Below are 16,439 nucleotides of genomic sequence, written 5' to 3'. Positions count from 1 at the left end.
TTTTTTTTTTTTTTTTCCAATGTTTTACATTTCTTCCCTCATGATTATTGGCACTAGTGTTGTAATGGTTCAGGCTTCAACACACCAGTTAGCTCCGCCCTGTTTTCCAATCAGCCTCTATCAGATTCACCTGCTTACCTGACTACATATCCAGCTCTCAGACCAGTCACTAGAGCCAACTTATTACAAGCCATCCTTGAGCTTTATCCAGCATGCCTGCCTGATTCTTGCCAGAATCTTCCTCCTGTTTCTCTGAGCCTGCCTGAACCCTATCAGGCCTCTCATAGTGTGTTTTTGGGTCTCTTACCTGTTTTCTGTGCCTTGTGAGTGATTTGCACAAACCAGCTACAAGTATTAAAGGTCCAAGAACTGATACAATGAGCAACCCACAGGCTGCTATAATTGATTTCAGCAGCTTCCCTATAGCCATACAAACATAACTACCATGTAGATAAGATTAAAGCTACATATTCTGTGGCTAAAATGCAAGACCTTATGGTTACCTTTTTCTGCTAAATCATAAGATGTTTCCCAATATGATAATGACTTAGTCCTGTACATATATACCTTGGTGCAGCATTCTACCAGGAAACAGTTTACAATAATTTGAGAGAGTCCCCTTGCCATTGAAGAGCATTTTGATCAGTCAAGGACATTTGATCAGTCTAAGGTAAGGACTTTGTTTTATGTGCTCAGTTAATTTCATTCGAGAGTTTAAGGAATAAGTTGTTAGTTATGTACCAAATTTGTATTAAATTTACCTAAAAAAGAAAACAGTGCATCATTCCACAGACATGAGGAAGGAACTTTTTTAGGATGAAGTGTATGGCACTTTTTCTCACCTTGACCATGGTTGTCCTGATGGCACAACCAGGAGAGTGCTTTTTTGGGATGCTTATAAAGGGAATTGGTAGTGCTATTCATGGTATTAGCAGGTAAAAACTTGGAGCAACTTTTTCTCAATCATTTGAAAATGTGTTGGTATAATGAATTAGTATTAGTAATAATGAAATAATTTTACTGATAAAGTCAAATATCCTGTTATATTGTATTGTGAATTTTATTTTTCTTCTACCAGCCTTATTCATAGGCATGGAAAACTTGACCTAGCGAACCAGCAGCAATTGGACCAGCAGGACCTGGACAAGCAGGACCTGGACCAGCAGGACCTGGACCAGCAGGACCTGGACCAGCAGGACCTGGACCAGCAGGACCGAGACCAGCAGGACCTGGACCAGCAGGCCCGGGACCAGCAGGACCGGGACCAGCAGGAACTGGAGCAGCAACAATTAGACCAAGAAGATCGAGACAAGCTACAGATATACAAACGTGGCCTTTCCAAAGAGGCTTAAAGATATTTGAAATATCAGTTTTATTGTTGTCATTACATTAGATTTGTACTCAAATTAGATTTGAATTTGAACTAATAAAGCTTCATAGCACACTGAAAACATCCATTGTATAGACTACTAAATCTATATTAGGTTAATAAAGTTCTGACAGCTAGAAAAATGTTGTCATGTTTCACATACACGTTGAACAATTTGCCACACTGCTTGAGAAAAAGGAATAAGACTAGAGGACAATTACATCGGCCAGATCGCATTGTGGGCTGTGAAGCATACAAGAGTTAGGCAAGGACATTAACAATGCAAAATCACCATCTATAAGGCATCATATGAAAAAAGGTTAGGCTAACTTATCACAGTTGACCAAATAAATTATGATTTTTTTGACGCCAGCTATATATCGTTCTGTGTTTTTGCCCTCAGTATGTATGTTTATGGTTAAGATTAATAGTATAAGCCCAGGGATATATAAGGCCAGAGATACCCCTGCTTTACTAAAAACGTAGATACTTCTAACCCTGACAGGACAAATTAAAGCATATCAAAATGTATATTAATCTAAGGAGGCTATATCCATTCCAATGATAGCAACTGATCATATCAATGATAGGCTGGCACCGGTAACTGAAGTAGCAATGAGATGCCGGAGCTAGTAACGAATAGGAAGAGAAATCATCTGCATTAGCTTTGGAGAGGCTGATGACAATCTTCACTACATCAGAAATGCTCCAGCTCAAAAAACCCAGTGCTATATTATTTTACATTGTTGGCACCAGTGGCAAGATCATGACATAAAGAATGATCTTTCTCTGTGTTGATAAGGGTAATTTACAATGAAATAAATAAATACATATTTTTTTTATTGTGGTTTTCCTATGCTCCATTTCAGCTCTTGTGCATCACAATTCATGTCTCTCTACTTTGTTACAAGGTGGAGAATAAAGAAACAAACAATTGCAAAGGGAAAAAAGGACTTGTGTGTCCCTTTACTGAACTTTTATAATTTATATAAAGTTTCCACAAATCCCAAACTGGGTTTTAGACATTTTGTTAATAGTTTAGGATAATATCTCTTCTTAAAAAGTCTAAGTACTGCTTTTTGAACTGGGTGGTTCTGTTTTGGTCCTACGGCAAAAAAGGATTAAAATGCGGACTTATAAATTTTTTACAAAGGAGGTAAAGGTTTAACTAATCCCAAACTGTGTTCATTGTAGTCTCCAATTAGTCTAGAATAATATAATCCATTTATGATGAGTCAAGGTACTGTATCCTTCAAACTAAAGCGAATTACACACACCTAAATTAGTGAGAAAAATGGTGGAAAAGCCCTTTAGGCAATTCCCGATTTGAAGGCTTCAATACTGAGGCAACTTCTTGTTATAGTGTAACCGTGAACACCTGGAACCAAACTCCCATGGTATATATGCATGGACATGCTCACATATAAAGGATTTGCAAAGTTTCTTCAGAGGCAAAAATATGCTTAATAGTATTTGTTGGGGGCCCAGGACTCACCCTACAGGACTCTGAGTAGAAAAAGAGGTAAAATGAGCCCCAGATTTCCAGAGGCACCCCAGATTACTGGGAAACAAGGAGGGAAGACATAGGGATGGGCGCACCCAACGGAGAAGGGCAGAGGTAAGCACTCAGAGCCCCTGAGGGGCCAAACCCCAAAGAGGCCCAATTCCTGATTGGCCAGATCGTAACGCTGAGGCTCCACAGGGCCACAGAAGCCTAAGGTGGACCCGGTTGAGAGCCCTGAGGTTCGGGGGCGCACCTCCAACTAGTGGGGACCTCACAGGGCCAGGAGGCCCAGCAGCCACCAGGAATGTGAGCTCCACTGAAGTCCAACTCTGCACCTAAAGAACCATCAGTATGCCAGTAAACACTGGGACCTGCCACTGGCAGGGAGCAAAAGAAGGGGGAGGAGGCAGGCCCTGCTTACAATTATTGTTTAAATATATTTATTATACAAATTTTACAACACTTAAAATCATAATCAATGTTTGTTTGACATCCAGCATTCCATATTAAAACAAACAAACAAACAAACAAAAATCTATCTTTTTCCATTTTCATAAATATTTGAAAAAGTTCCAGGTGGCCGCAAGGGAGCCGACCCCTCCCCTAGTGGGAACTGGCCCACAAACCCAGGAGGAGATCCCTAGACCATCAAGTGTGGGAAGGGGGCAGGCAAAAAAACAGCATCCCCACAGACACCATAGCAGTTAGCCAACATGCTGAAGAGCCCACTCAGTCCCCAGCTAGTCACAGCCGTTCCAGGCCTTCGAATCCATATGGTCCTCTCATACTGTACCCATGGCTGCCATGCAATTGCTACCCTCCTCTTACTTAATATTTCTGGCATCTCATTCGTGGGTGCCAGCCTATCATTGATCAGATCAGTAGCTGGCATCAGAATGGTTAAAGCCTCCTTCGATGAGAAATTAGGTACCGCTGGGTATGTAATGGTCCTGCTTTTGCTAAAATACCGAGCCAAAGTGTTTGTACTTACTTGGACTTGGTATTTGGTGTATGTGTGATCTATAAAAACCCAGTGAGGTTTTGGAAGTGAAGGGTGGCTTGACTTCAGTGGAGTTAACCAGTATATTAGGTGCAGAAAGCGATGCAGACCATTATAATAATGAAAAGATATGAGATTAGGCATGAAAAAAAAATCAGACATCCCATGATATTAAAGAAGGTTAGAACTTAAGGACCTCTTTAGCTCCCCGTCTGCTGCTGTAATTTCCTTATATGTTATGTTGTATTGGGGACAGAAAAAGACTGGACAAACTGCTAAGAAAAGCCGCTTCTGTACTATGCTTCACTCTAGACTCAGTGGAGGAAGTGGCTGAGAGGAGGGTGCTGTCCAAGCTTACATCCATCCAGGATAACTCCTTCCACCCTCTGCACCAGACTGTAGAGGAGCTGAGAAGCTCCATTAGTGAAAGACTTTTACACCTAGTATGTAAAAAGGAGCACAACTGCAGGTCATTCATCCCTTCTGCAACCAGACTCTACAATGCGGCACTACAACAGCAATAACTTGTGCAATTTATAATGTGTAATTACTAATTCATACCCTGTGCAATAACCTGTGCTCTATATTTGACACAAAGTGCAATAACTATATATATAAATATCCATCTTTATAAATACCAGTGTAAACAACTGTGTGCAGTAACCCTATATTATAATCCTATAAAAAAAGGAAAAGCTTTCGTATATGGACACGCTGTATATATTTCTCCACTGTGAGATGAATAAAGTCAGTCAATCAATCAATCGATCATGGCTGCACACTATGTAATAATGTCTCATCTTAATTTTTTTATCTAGGACAAATGTAATAATAATGATTTAATAAGAGTTAAAAAAATATATAGAGAAAATGGCCAATCCAAAAAAAGTGGAATAAGTCTTCTGGATGGATTTTGCTTGGTTGAAACATTTTGTCCCTTCTTAAAGAAACTTTGCCAGTCTTGGGAGATTGAGAACGTGCAAAACAGTGGCGCTGCTGCTCCCTGAAACAGGGAAGGCTCAATGGTGTTAATTGAAACCAAACACCACTAATTGCATTAAAGGAAAAATTCCAGTCAGTAAAGAATAATCAATGGATCATTATCTATACCTAAAACTAATATGTTCGTTGTGATTTATTGAATTTAGCATTAATCAGTAAAAAAATATAAACTATAATTTTCGTCGCTATCACTGAGTCCTGGACCAGCCATTTTTGCCCAAATATAGTAACACCTCACTCCTGACATCTTCCGGCAGTGACGTCACGTCCGGTAAGCCTAACGCCATTCTCCCCGCTTTACAAGCAAAATCAATGGGAACTATGAGACACATCTGCAATCAACAACAGTTATTTAAGTTGTCGAGAGGACTTCACCATTTAAAGTCACCAGAGCTATCGTTAAACTGACAATGCCCAGGTGCATGGCAGTTGGATGTTGTAACACATCAGGTAAAAGTGAAAAAAAAAATAAAAGAGCTATTTCACCTATCCGATTCATGATCCTCCACGGACGGGGTTGGTCGTCAGATTGCCAACTTAAAGAGGGAGGATTTGCCATTGAACTTATGGCCAGACAAAAAAACATGTCATATGTAGCCAACATTTGAAGAAGAATGTTTTCAAGATGACTTTGTTAATAGCGCATTGTGACAAACACCAGATACAGCATTTGGACTTGCTCAACAGCCGATACCGCACCGTGACGTCACAAACCAGTAGGTGGCAGTAGTGTTCTTTGACAAACATGGATGTCTCCAGTAAAGCACATTCAAATGAAATTACTCTTAATTAAAAACACCTACTGTATAATTTCTTGAACAGCATGTAAAAATTTTATATGTAAAATACTTTCAGAAGTTTGAATTCTGAAAATGACCAGACTTTTCTTTTAACAAATGTTGGTACGGGGGGAAAATAGCTATTGTGAAGGACTATGAAACATAAACTCCACAAACCACAGCATGAGTTTGGCGTAAGATGAATGAATAATAACTTTTCCTTCTCGACTCATTAGTAAAATCTCCTTGCTGCCTGGCTACTGTCACTCAGAAATCCTTAAGTATGTTTGACAATCAGTATCAACCAGCCAGCTTCCTTTCTTTCTCCTCAGCAGGGCTGGACGGGCAGGTGCTCTTCATCTAGCTGATTACCACCCTTCTTAAGGAGCTGCGACCAGGAGGAGGGTGTCAGTTCGTTAATGCTTCTGCGTGGTACAAACTGATCCTTAACCAAGCCTTGCTTCTTAACTTTACCCAGATCCTAATCCCACTCTCTGTTTGCTCCTTCACAGAACCCTGGATCCCAAGCCCAAAACCACTACACAGAAATGTCTACACTCTGGACTCCTGCCAGAGACACTTTCAGTCAGCCTTCAGGAACCCATGAGGCTACAGGCCTCTGAATTGCTTAAAGCCTTCCTGACTGAGCACAACTGCCTGTTCACCCTCTGACACCAGCATCGGATATCACCAACCGGACCTGCACCTTCTGCCTGGACCACTGGTCACCATCCTCCCCAAAACTGACGCCTAGCCTCCCTCTCTGTGAGTTACAAACAACCAGTTGCTCACCTCTCACCTCACCTCTTCCAACAGAAGCCAGAAAACCCTGCCAGCCGGAGTCCTATGTGTACACACCACAACCTTTAATAAAAACTCTAAACTGATCAGGGTCTCTGTGATTGCTCTCATTCAGAGCCTAAGACAATACTGGGGTGGGCAATAAATGTATTAGAGCTGCACAACAAACTTCAGTGGTATCCAGAATTTAAACTTCCATGCTTTAGGTCAGTTAAAAGATAAGGGCAACAGTAAGGCGACATTTGTGTAGAAAATTTAATATGTTACACCTGCATATGAAATATGGTGACAGACACAAATATTAAAAGTCCAAGAACTGACCTTGTGGGTGGCCCACAGGGCATGATGATTTATTTTAAATGTCTTACCAATAGTTACATGTCAGATCAAACCTTAATACTCTGTGGCTAAAATGCCAGATCACACTGAATTTTTTTTTTTTTTTGCAGTATCATAAAGTGTTTCTCAATATTTTAATTACTCCATCATGCACATATATACAAGGGTGCTACTTTCTACCACAATGCAAAGTGTCATAATTTCAGAGACTCATCTTGCACATTGAACAGCATTTTGATCAGTCAACAGAAAGGTAGGAACTCAATTGTTTTTTTGTTTTTTTTAGCTTAATTTACTTGTGAGTTTTCAAGCATAATACTTTGGAAATTTAATGAAAAAAGGATCAGAGAAAGAAACTTGTTAATTTCATAGGCAGAAGGAAGAAATCTTTCAATTGTTCTCTGTGTTGTCTCTTACAGGATGAAGTGCACCACCCTATTTCTCGTCTTGTCCATGGTTGTCCTGATGGCTCAACCTGGAGAGTGCTTTCTTGGACTGATTATTAAGGGAATTAGTACTGCTGTTCACCATATTCGAGGGTAAAACTTACGCTGTCCTTAACTCAACTATTTGCAAATCTGTTGGTTTATAAAATCATTATGATGCATGTTGAAAACATATAATTAATCAAAATGTCAAAAACCTTGTTTCATTGTACTGTGCGCATTATTTTCTCCCTACCAGCCTAATACATAGACATGGAAAAGTTGCAGAGGACGAAGCTGACCAACAACTGAAGCAGCAGCAATTAGACAAACGACAATATGACCAACAGTATCTGGACCAGCAGGATCTGGATCAGAAGGATCTAGACCAACAGGATCTTGACAAGCAGGACCTGGACCAGCAGGACCTGGACCTGCAGGATCTGGACCAACAGGATCTGGACCAACAGGATCTGGACCAACAGGATCTGGACCGGCAGCAACAGGACCAAGAAGAGCAAGACAAACAGCAGATGTACAAACGCCACTAAATAGGTCATTCCAGAGTTGCTTTCATTCTTGCCTTAAAAATAGTTCAAGTATCAGTAAACTTGATTTTGTTATTACATCTGCTCTGAATGCATTGCATTTGTGATTGGGCACTTCTGCACAGTGAAAATCAAATAATAAAGCTTTACAGCTTCTGCAAACACCCTGTTTGGTTTTAATAATTACGAAAGCTGGAAAGGTTTTTTACAGGGATATCTAGATTTAAAAAAAAATGTATGTATTGCTAAAAAATATATAAAAAATGCCTTGCATCTTGTTGCCATATTAGGATTGCCATAAAGCATATTACTTGGAGGAAAAATTATGGATATTCTTTCTCTATCTTGCTTTTTCCCTCTCTCTATCTTAATTATAAAATAAAAATCAGGCATAAAAATAAAAAAAATAGGATTATCTGAGGACATTGTTGGATCTACCAATTTCCATCGTGTATTTTGTAAGTTGAGAGTGAACACAATAGCAGGATCAATACAGACCTTAAAGGTTTTAAGGAGGAAGAAGAACTTGTAAAGTGTTTTCTACTGTACAGAAAACAGTTTACACACGAAGGACATCTAAAATAACTGCAAACATGCCTTGGCCTTGTTAACAGGTTTGGTTTTGTTACAAAATACTGTTTATCATTCCTAAAATGACTTACTAAGCAAGTTTATCAGAAGGTGTGCAGCAGTGATGGAGGAACTGGTGGAGAAAAGGACAAGGGCAATGATGAAGTCTATAAGGGCCAACGTGAGCCATTTATTGCACTAAGGTAACAATCTCTCTATCTAGAGTAGTAGCCTTTCAAAATGTCCCTACTTTCCTTGATGGGCCCTTGGCTGGTCCTTGGCGGGTGCCCTACAATTCCTTTTTAAATATCTGTATTTGTACTAAAATATTTGTGTTATGATTAGCGGACATTAAGATCTAAAGAGAAGCGTCAGCTCCTGGTCAGACCCTGTAATTCAGTGAAAGGGTGAAGTCGGAGTAAAAAGTTGGAGAGGATTCTGCTAGGAGCCGTAGGAAAGTGGGTTGCCATTCGGTTGGTGTTTAACGGAGAAGGGCCATTTTGAATGGCTGCTACTGTATTAAATATTTAAGTTGGCACTTTACATAGTTGACATCTTCTTCTCCTTTAATTAATACAAGGTTTCCATCCCACAGCATAATATCAATACTAAAGTTATTTTTAATATCCCTCATGAGTCATATTAGTTGAAGCAGAGTGCCCTCTACTTAGGATAAAAATAATAATCTTTATTGTGCAATTCAGAAGGTTAAGAGAAAATAAAGTGCAGTCTATACAATAATAATAATAATAACAATAACAATAATAACAGCAACAACAACAAAAACAGTCGTACTAATATAAATAATAACAATAATAACAGTTACTCTTCTCATAAGACAAGTTTGATCTAGTCAAATGGAACATATTAACATAATGTTTATAATTGTGGTGGCAAGAGAAAGCATGTACACCAAATAAAGCCACCCTATCAGACTTTATGTGAAACATGGTTTACTGATATCACTGAGGTATAAGAACCCAATCGGATATGTTAATCATGGCTTATCTCCATTCATTGGACGCTGGTGGCAACATGAGCCCAGCATAGTGAATTCTGTGCTAATACTCTGCAAAACTTAAATGAAGTCGTGTTTAAGTCCTTTTTAAGAGTCATTTACTATACGAGGAAGTGTTATTGAAATAGTTATTTAAAGGGTGATCACCCCAGGCAAAAGAACTAGAAATAAGCCCTCTGGAGACAACAGCCTTCATTGCATCCTGAAAGCAGACTGCAACATTCCAAAGTCTCTAAAATATCAAGCAGTCTCAGTGTAAATACCTCTTAAAGTTCCCCCTGGGCAAATCGGTCGCGGGCGGGCTTTGGAATTTCTGCGCATGTACATATACATATTTCAATGTCAAGATAGCATGTCCGCATATCTATAGGCCACTCTAATTCTCCTCTTTTCAATGATACCGAGCGTGCTGAACCTTGACAATCGGAAAGGCCATTTTATCGACAGAAACACAAAACAAAAAAAGTTCTTTTTTTTTAGATTTTAGTCGTCCCATGTGTAAACTCCAATATTTTCTCCAAGTTTGGTCTCTTTCATAAGGACATACTGTAGGCACAGTCACAGTCAAGATCTTGATCCACTTGACATGCTGCAGATTGTTCAAAATGGGCTTGCCTAAAATATATCTCTTAAACAATTTAAAATTTGTACGTTGGGAGGGGAAAACTGTCCTTAATCTTATGGACTACATCATTATTTTTTTTCACAAATCTAACAGTGGGTGGGTTGGATGTCCTTACCATTTGTTTAAATTCTGCATTACTATTTTTACGCCATCAGACAGCAAGAGAATATTTTCTTTTTTCTTATTGTTGATGATAATTGATTATATTTGCCCATAAATCCTGATACATTGATATATATATATATATATATGTGAGGACAATTATGTTTTTGTTTTGGTGATAAAGTTGTTTTCTACCTGAGCCACAGAAGTGCAAGCACATTCCTTCAGAGTATGGGCATAGAGGTGAATATCAATAGAATCAAACCATAAACTCATTATAATGATATTTATCATTATTATAATGTCCTCCATCACAGTCTGTTGGAGGACCTGATTCATTGTAACCAAAAAAAAACATGCATAGTCTTACTGGTATTTAGCAACTGGAAGTCAACAGAAAGGAAACATGTATAAAAATATAAAGAAATATAAGAAATATAAAAATTCCGCTATCCCTGCATATGACACAAGAAGGTAACGTGTGGCACCCGAGAGGTGCGATCATCTTTAAAAAAAAACATAAAAACCAAACAGACTGCGGCGATTGTGAGCAGGGCCTTAAAAAGTTTAATAGATTAAAAGTTCAATAATTTACGTAAAAAGACGAGCTCACTAAAAGTGTTCAATAAAATACGTTAAAAGGAAAAAGATAAAAAAAAATAGATAAAAGAGAAAAGATTAAAAAGAAAGATAAAAATCCAGATGGTGGAGAGCAGCAGAGTCAATGGGGAAGTCTGTTAAAAGACGCGCACTTGGCGGGTATAATGGAGGGCACCGTCCACCCCAGCGCTGGGTCCTCGTTTCGGCACGCTGCGCGTGTGGGCCTCTCCAGCGTAGCTGGCCTGCGAGGTCTCCTCCAACACGCGCCTCTCGCCAGCGTGCCTCTGCGCCTCGCTCCATGACGGGCCTCTCTGCACCCCGCTCCGGTGAGCGTCTCTCCGGCGTGCGTCCTTGCACCTTGCTCCGGTGCGCGTCCCTGCACCTCGCTCGCTCCGGTGCGCGTCTCTCCGGCGCGCTCCTCTCCGGTGCGCGTCTCTCTGTCCGGTGCGCGTCTCTCCGGTGCGCGTCTCTCTCTCCGGCGCGCTCCTCTCCGGCGCGCGTCTCCCTCTCCGGTGCGCGTCTCTCTCTCTCCGGTGCGCGTCTCTCCACCTCGCTCCGGCGGGCCTCCTGCCGTCAGTCCCCAAGGCTCTCCCGCTGCTTCCCTCTCACTCGCTCCGTCCGGCTCCCTCCAAGATCGGCCTTCCCCAACCAAACCTTCCCATGTCCGGTGTCTGTGCCTCCAACCAAGCAGCTGCCTTTTTTAAATCAGCGTCCCAGTCGGCACGCTGCTTAGTTGATTGGGAACACCTGTGCCGTTGTGGGCGTGTCCAGGTGTGTGTGGCAATGTGGCCTCCAAACAAAATCCAAAAAAACATGCAACACACAAAATTGAAAACAAGCAAACAAGTTCAAAAATAAAGAAAATCCAAAATTAGAAAACATGCAACAACTTAACAAAAAGGCCACATTACCACAAACGCGTACTTATAATAATGAGAGCTGGACCTCTACAGGTCAATGTAATTCATTTTGATAGCTTACCAATAGTCACACTTAAAAAACTACATTGTAGGTAAGATCAAAACTAAATGCTGTGGAGCTCAAATGGCAGACCTCATGGGTACACTTTTTTGCAAATTCACAAGATGTTTCCCAATATTGAAATTATTTCTCTACATCATCCTTATATATAAGTGGGTGAAGCATCTTACCAAGATGCAGAAGACCATTATTTGAGAGACAGTTTTCTGATCATTCAGTGGAAAGGTAGGAAATAAAAGAATTTCAGTTAAATTCAGTTGTGATATTTCAGGACAATATGCATGTATCTAATGTTTTGGGAATTTTTTATGGAGAAAAGCTTTACCAGAGTTACTAACTTGTTTCTTTTATATGCATGACAAAAAACCTTAGTGTGTTCATTGTGGTGTGTTTTACAGGATGAAGTGCACCACCCTATTTATCGTCTTGTCCATGGTTGTCCTAATGGCTCAACCTGGTAAAACTCTCGGGTAAAACTTACGCTGTCCTTAACTCAACTTTTTGCAAATCTGTTGGTTTATAAAATCATTAATATGAAAACATAATTAATCAAAATGTCAAAAACCAAGTTACATTGTCATATACACTGATCTTCTCCCTACCATGAGATATGGACTTGGAAAACTTGCAGAAGTTCAAGCTGACCAGCAGCAACTGAAGCTGCAGCAATTAGACAAACGACAATATGACCAGCAATATCTGGACCAGCAAGACCTCGATCAGAAGGATCTGGATCAGCAGCAAGACAAGCAGCTGATATACAAACGTCGTGACCGTTTCCGTGGCTAAATAGATCATTCTGGAGTTGCTTTCAGTTACCCCCGAAAATAGTTAAAGTATCCATATGCTTGGTTTAATGTCTGTTAGGGCACTTTTGCAAAATTCAGATCAAATAAAAATGCTTTAGAGCACATTGCAAAAGCTTTCTCTCTAAGGGCTGCTCAGTTGCCACAGTTCTCACAGCTTGAAAGACATTTGTCATAGCTAAGATCCGCAAAAAACATTTGAAACATTTGCTGCATTTTTTAAAGAATTTTGAAAGAGTAAGATCATTTTGTTGTCATAATGAATTTACTATCTGTGTTGGTCTATATTCATACCAATAAATGTATTCTTCTGCTCTCTCCTACATGTATTAGTACTAAAATAAATAACATTTCAAATAATAAAGCAAAAGGTGTTATTTGATAAAATGTAAAAGTGCTATTTAATAATGTTGTATGATTTAATATGTTCTTCTAACTGTAGTGAGAGGAGAGTGAAAACCAAGTAGGATCAAAAGAGATGTTCAAGGTATTTAGAAAGGATATCCCTGTTCCCTGTTAAAAGATCTAAAGTGGTATCAAAAGATACTTCTTGCTTTATAAAAACGGGGTACACATGGGGGACATTTAAAGTAACTGCAAACATACATATTTCTGGCTGTTCAAGTAGGTTTATATTGAAATAAGACTGGAAGATGTCAACATCAACTTTTATCAAAGGACCAACACACAGGCTTTTAGTACCATTAATATTAAAGACTATGACTCTGCACTCATAAAGAGACTGCTTAAATCTAACTTTCATGGGAGCCAATCAGAGATCAAACCTTTGTTCCACAAAAAAAGCATTAACACCAGACCAACATTTACCAATGAGAATAAACCAAAAAGAAAATAACTTTTGGGACAATATAATTCTGTTAGTGAAGTCCAAAAGTCATTTATTTTATCAGTCAGTTATATTTGTTATAAACTACATTCAGTAAATCAGGAACACATGTAGTCTAATCTACACTAACTCCACTTTAAATGCACCTGATCACACCACTGCTTAACCAAAAGCAATCAAGTCTCAAATTTTGCTACTACTGTATTTTACCCCTCTTTCCTGCTGTCTTCTTATATTTGCAGTTTCTAATAAATTTCCCTATTATTGTATAAAAAAAGAGTCTGTGGCACAAAAAGGGGGCATATGCAGTGTATGCAATATTATAGTCTCCCATCGAAATGGGTCCTGGGTATTATTATTACTACACATGGTTTCTCTTTCTAACCGACTGGTTTTCCTTAGATAAAAAAAAAAACTTTTAATCAATTTTACTGCATGATCTGTTTAAATGGAAATATAAATAAACTGAATTAAATTGAATTCTCTAGTTCTGAGTAACATTATTCCTTTCAAAATCTCCTGTAACGTAAGTGGTAATGTATGAAAGAACCGAGATAGATGCCTTTGGAAAAAATGTAGATTGTCCGGATAATTCAACTTTTAATTTTTAGAATTTCTGTGTTTTGGTAATCTACAGTATTTGATACATTGCAGATTTTGCAGCTTCTTCCTACTACAAAGCATGCAAAAGTATAGAAATATTTGCAATAAGAGCTTTTAGACTTTTCCTGTAATTCTTGATAATTTTGCATACACTTCTGCAGGGATTTGACCATCTTCCTCCTTAGGTCATGTGCTTTGGTCATTGTTTTACTGAAGGACCCAGTGACGATCCGTCTTCAATGTACCTACTGAGGAAAGAAGATTCTTGGCTAAGGCCTCCAGCTACATGGCCCAATACATCCTCCCCTACATCCTAGGGTGCAGTTATTGTTTCCCATTTGTAAAAAAAAAAAAAGTTGTTTTTACTACTCCTTCTTCTTCCTCCAAACACACCAAGTGGGATTTAGACTAAAAAATCTCTATTTTCACTATGACTGAAATGGCTGCATGTAGATTCAAAGCTGTAAAGTCATTTTCAAAAGAAAACATGGTTTTGTGAGAAGCTAACAGCACATACAATGCATAAAAAATTTTATTTGCCGACTTTTTCAACAGCAGATGTCAAATCATGCAGTTTCATCATCACCATCTTCTGATAAAGACAACTTTTGTGCAACTTTGACAAGGTGATGATTTTTGTTTTTCCAGTGAAAGCATCCAGTCAGCATGATACAATCATATTGCCTCACAGTAGCAATACAAATGTTGACCAATGGGTTTATGTCATAAGGACATAAACGATAAAACATAAATGTTTTTTAGCTTTAAATGCGAACATCAATCAATCAATAAATAAATGAATGAATTTGATGATGGTGTGCTTTACTAGATGATATGGCTTTTGTCTTCCATGTAATATTTTAAACACTTGACAATGAAGTCAAAATCCATCCATCAACTTGTAACTTGTTAAAAAATTGTAAAGTATGGGATATGTAATAAAAACATAGGTAATTAAATGTAACTTTAAAGCTATAAAAAGGGTGTCTTATGATTAATAAAAAAGACATGTTTTTATTTGATTTATCATTACAAACTGAAATGATCAATCTCATTGTAACATGAACATGCGTGCAAAGCAACGCCAGTTTTCTTTTTCTGGCTTACAGTACATAATGTGAAGCTATATACAGGTGCTGGTCATAAAATTAGAATATCATGAAAAAGTGGATTGATTTCAGTAATTCCATTTAAAAAGTGAAACTTGTATATTATATTCATACATTACATACAAACTCATATATTTCAGATGTTTATTTTGTTTAATTTTGATGATTACAAATGACAACAAATGAAAATCTCAAATTCATCATATCAGAAAATTAGAATATTGTGAAAAGGTTCAAAATTGATGGCCCCTGGTGCCACACTCTAATCAGCTAATTAACTCAAACCACCTGCAAAAGCCTTTAAATGGTCTTTCAGTCTAGTTCTATAGGCTACACAATCATGGGGAAGACTGCTGACTTGACAGTTGTCCAAAAGACGACCATCGACACCTTGCACAAGGAGGGCAAGACACAAAAGGTCATCGCTAAAGAGGCTGGCTGTTCACAGAGCTCAGTGTCCAAGCACATTAATAGAGAGGCGAAGGGAAGGAAAAGATGTGGTCGAAAAAAGTGTACAAGCAAGAGAGATAACCGCACCCTGGAGAGGATTGTGAAACAAAACCCCTTCAAAAATGTGGGGGAGATTCACAAAGAGTGGACTGCAGCTGGAGTGAGTGCTTCAAGAACCACCACACACAGACGTATGAAAGACATGGGTTTCTGCTGTCGCATTCCTTGTGTCAAGCCACTCTTGAACCACAGACAGCGTCAGAAGCGTCTTGCCTGGGCTAAAGAGAAACAGGACTGGACTGCTGGTGAGTGGTCCAAAGTCATGTTCTCTGATGAAAGTAAATTTTGCATTTCCTTTGGAAATCAAGGTCCCAGAGTCTGGAGGAAAAGAAGAGAGGCACTTCATCCACGTTGCTTGAAGTCCAGTGTAAAGTTTCCACAGTCAGTGATGGTTTGGGGTGCCATGTCCTCTGCTGGTGTTGGTCCATTGTGTTTTCTGAGGTCCAGGGTCAACGCAGCCACATACCAGGAAGTTTTAGAGCACTTCATGCTTCCTGCAGCTGACCAACTTTTTGGAGATGCAGATTTCATTTTCCAACAGGACTTGGCACCTGCACACAGTGCCAAAGCTACCAGTACCTGGTTGAAGGACCATGGTATCCCTGTTCCTAATTGGCCAGCAAACTCTCCTGACCTTAACCCCATAGAAAATCTATGGGGTATTGTGAAGAAGAAGATGCAATACACCAGACCCAACAATTCAGAAGAGCTAAAAGCCACTATTAGAGCAACCTGGGCTATCATAACACCTGAGCAGTGCCACAGACTGATCGACTCCATGCCACGCCGCATTGCTGCAGTAATACAGGCCAAAGGAGGCCCAACTAAATACTGAGTGCTGTACATGCTCATACTTTTCATGTTCATACTTTTCAGTTGGCCAACATTTCTATAAATCCTT

General features: G+C 39.2%; 2 protein-coding genes across 2 annotated transcripts; both read left to right on the top strand.

The window, feature by feature from the left end:
• The first annotated feature begins 585 nt into the window (after positions 1-585).
• LOC119775300 (dicentracin-like) lies at positions 586-1,512 on the top strand. The gene is made up of 3 exons (XM_038273234.1): positions 586-670; positions 816-935; positions 1,079-1,512. The coding sequence occupies exons 2-3, from the start codon at positions 817-819 to the stop codon at positions 1,350-1,352; spliced, it is 393 nt and encodes a 130-aa protein (XP_038129162.1). The 5' UTR covers positions 586-670; position 816; the 3' UTR covers positions 1,353-1,512.
• Positions 1,513-6,966: 5,454 nt separating this feature from the next.
• LOC119775303 (dicentracin-like) lies at positions 6,967-7,929 on the top strand. Its single transcript, XM_038273239.1, has 3 exons — positions 6,967-7,047; positions 7,214-7,333; positions 7,479-7,929. The coding sequence occupies exons 2-3, from the start codon at positions 7,215-7,217 to the stop codon at positions 7,768-7,770; spliced, it is 411 nt and encodes a 136-aa protein (XP_038129167.1). The 5' UTR covers positions 6,967-7,047; position 7,214; the 3' UTR covers positions 7,771-7,929.
• Positions 7,930-16,439: the final 8,510 nt, after the last annotated feature.

This window comes from Cyprinodon tularosa, unplaced genomic scaffold, assembly GCF_016077235.1.
Source record: "Cyprinodon tularosa strain WSP-4 unplaced genomic scaffold, ASM1607723v1 ctg864, whole genome shotgun sequence".
NCBI classification, from domain to species: domain Eukaryota; kingdom Metazoa; phylum Chordata; class Actinopteri; order Cyprinodontiformes; family Cyprinodontidae; genus Cyprinodon; species Cyprinodon tularosa.
This window is presented reverse-complemented; position numbering and strand designations above follow the sequence as displayed.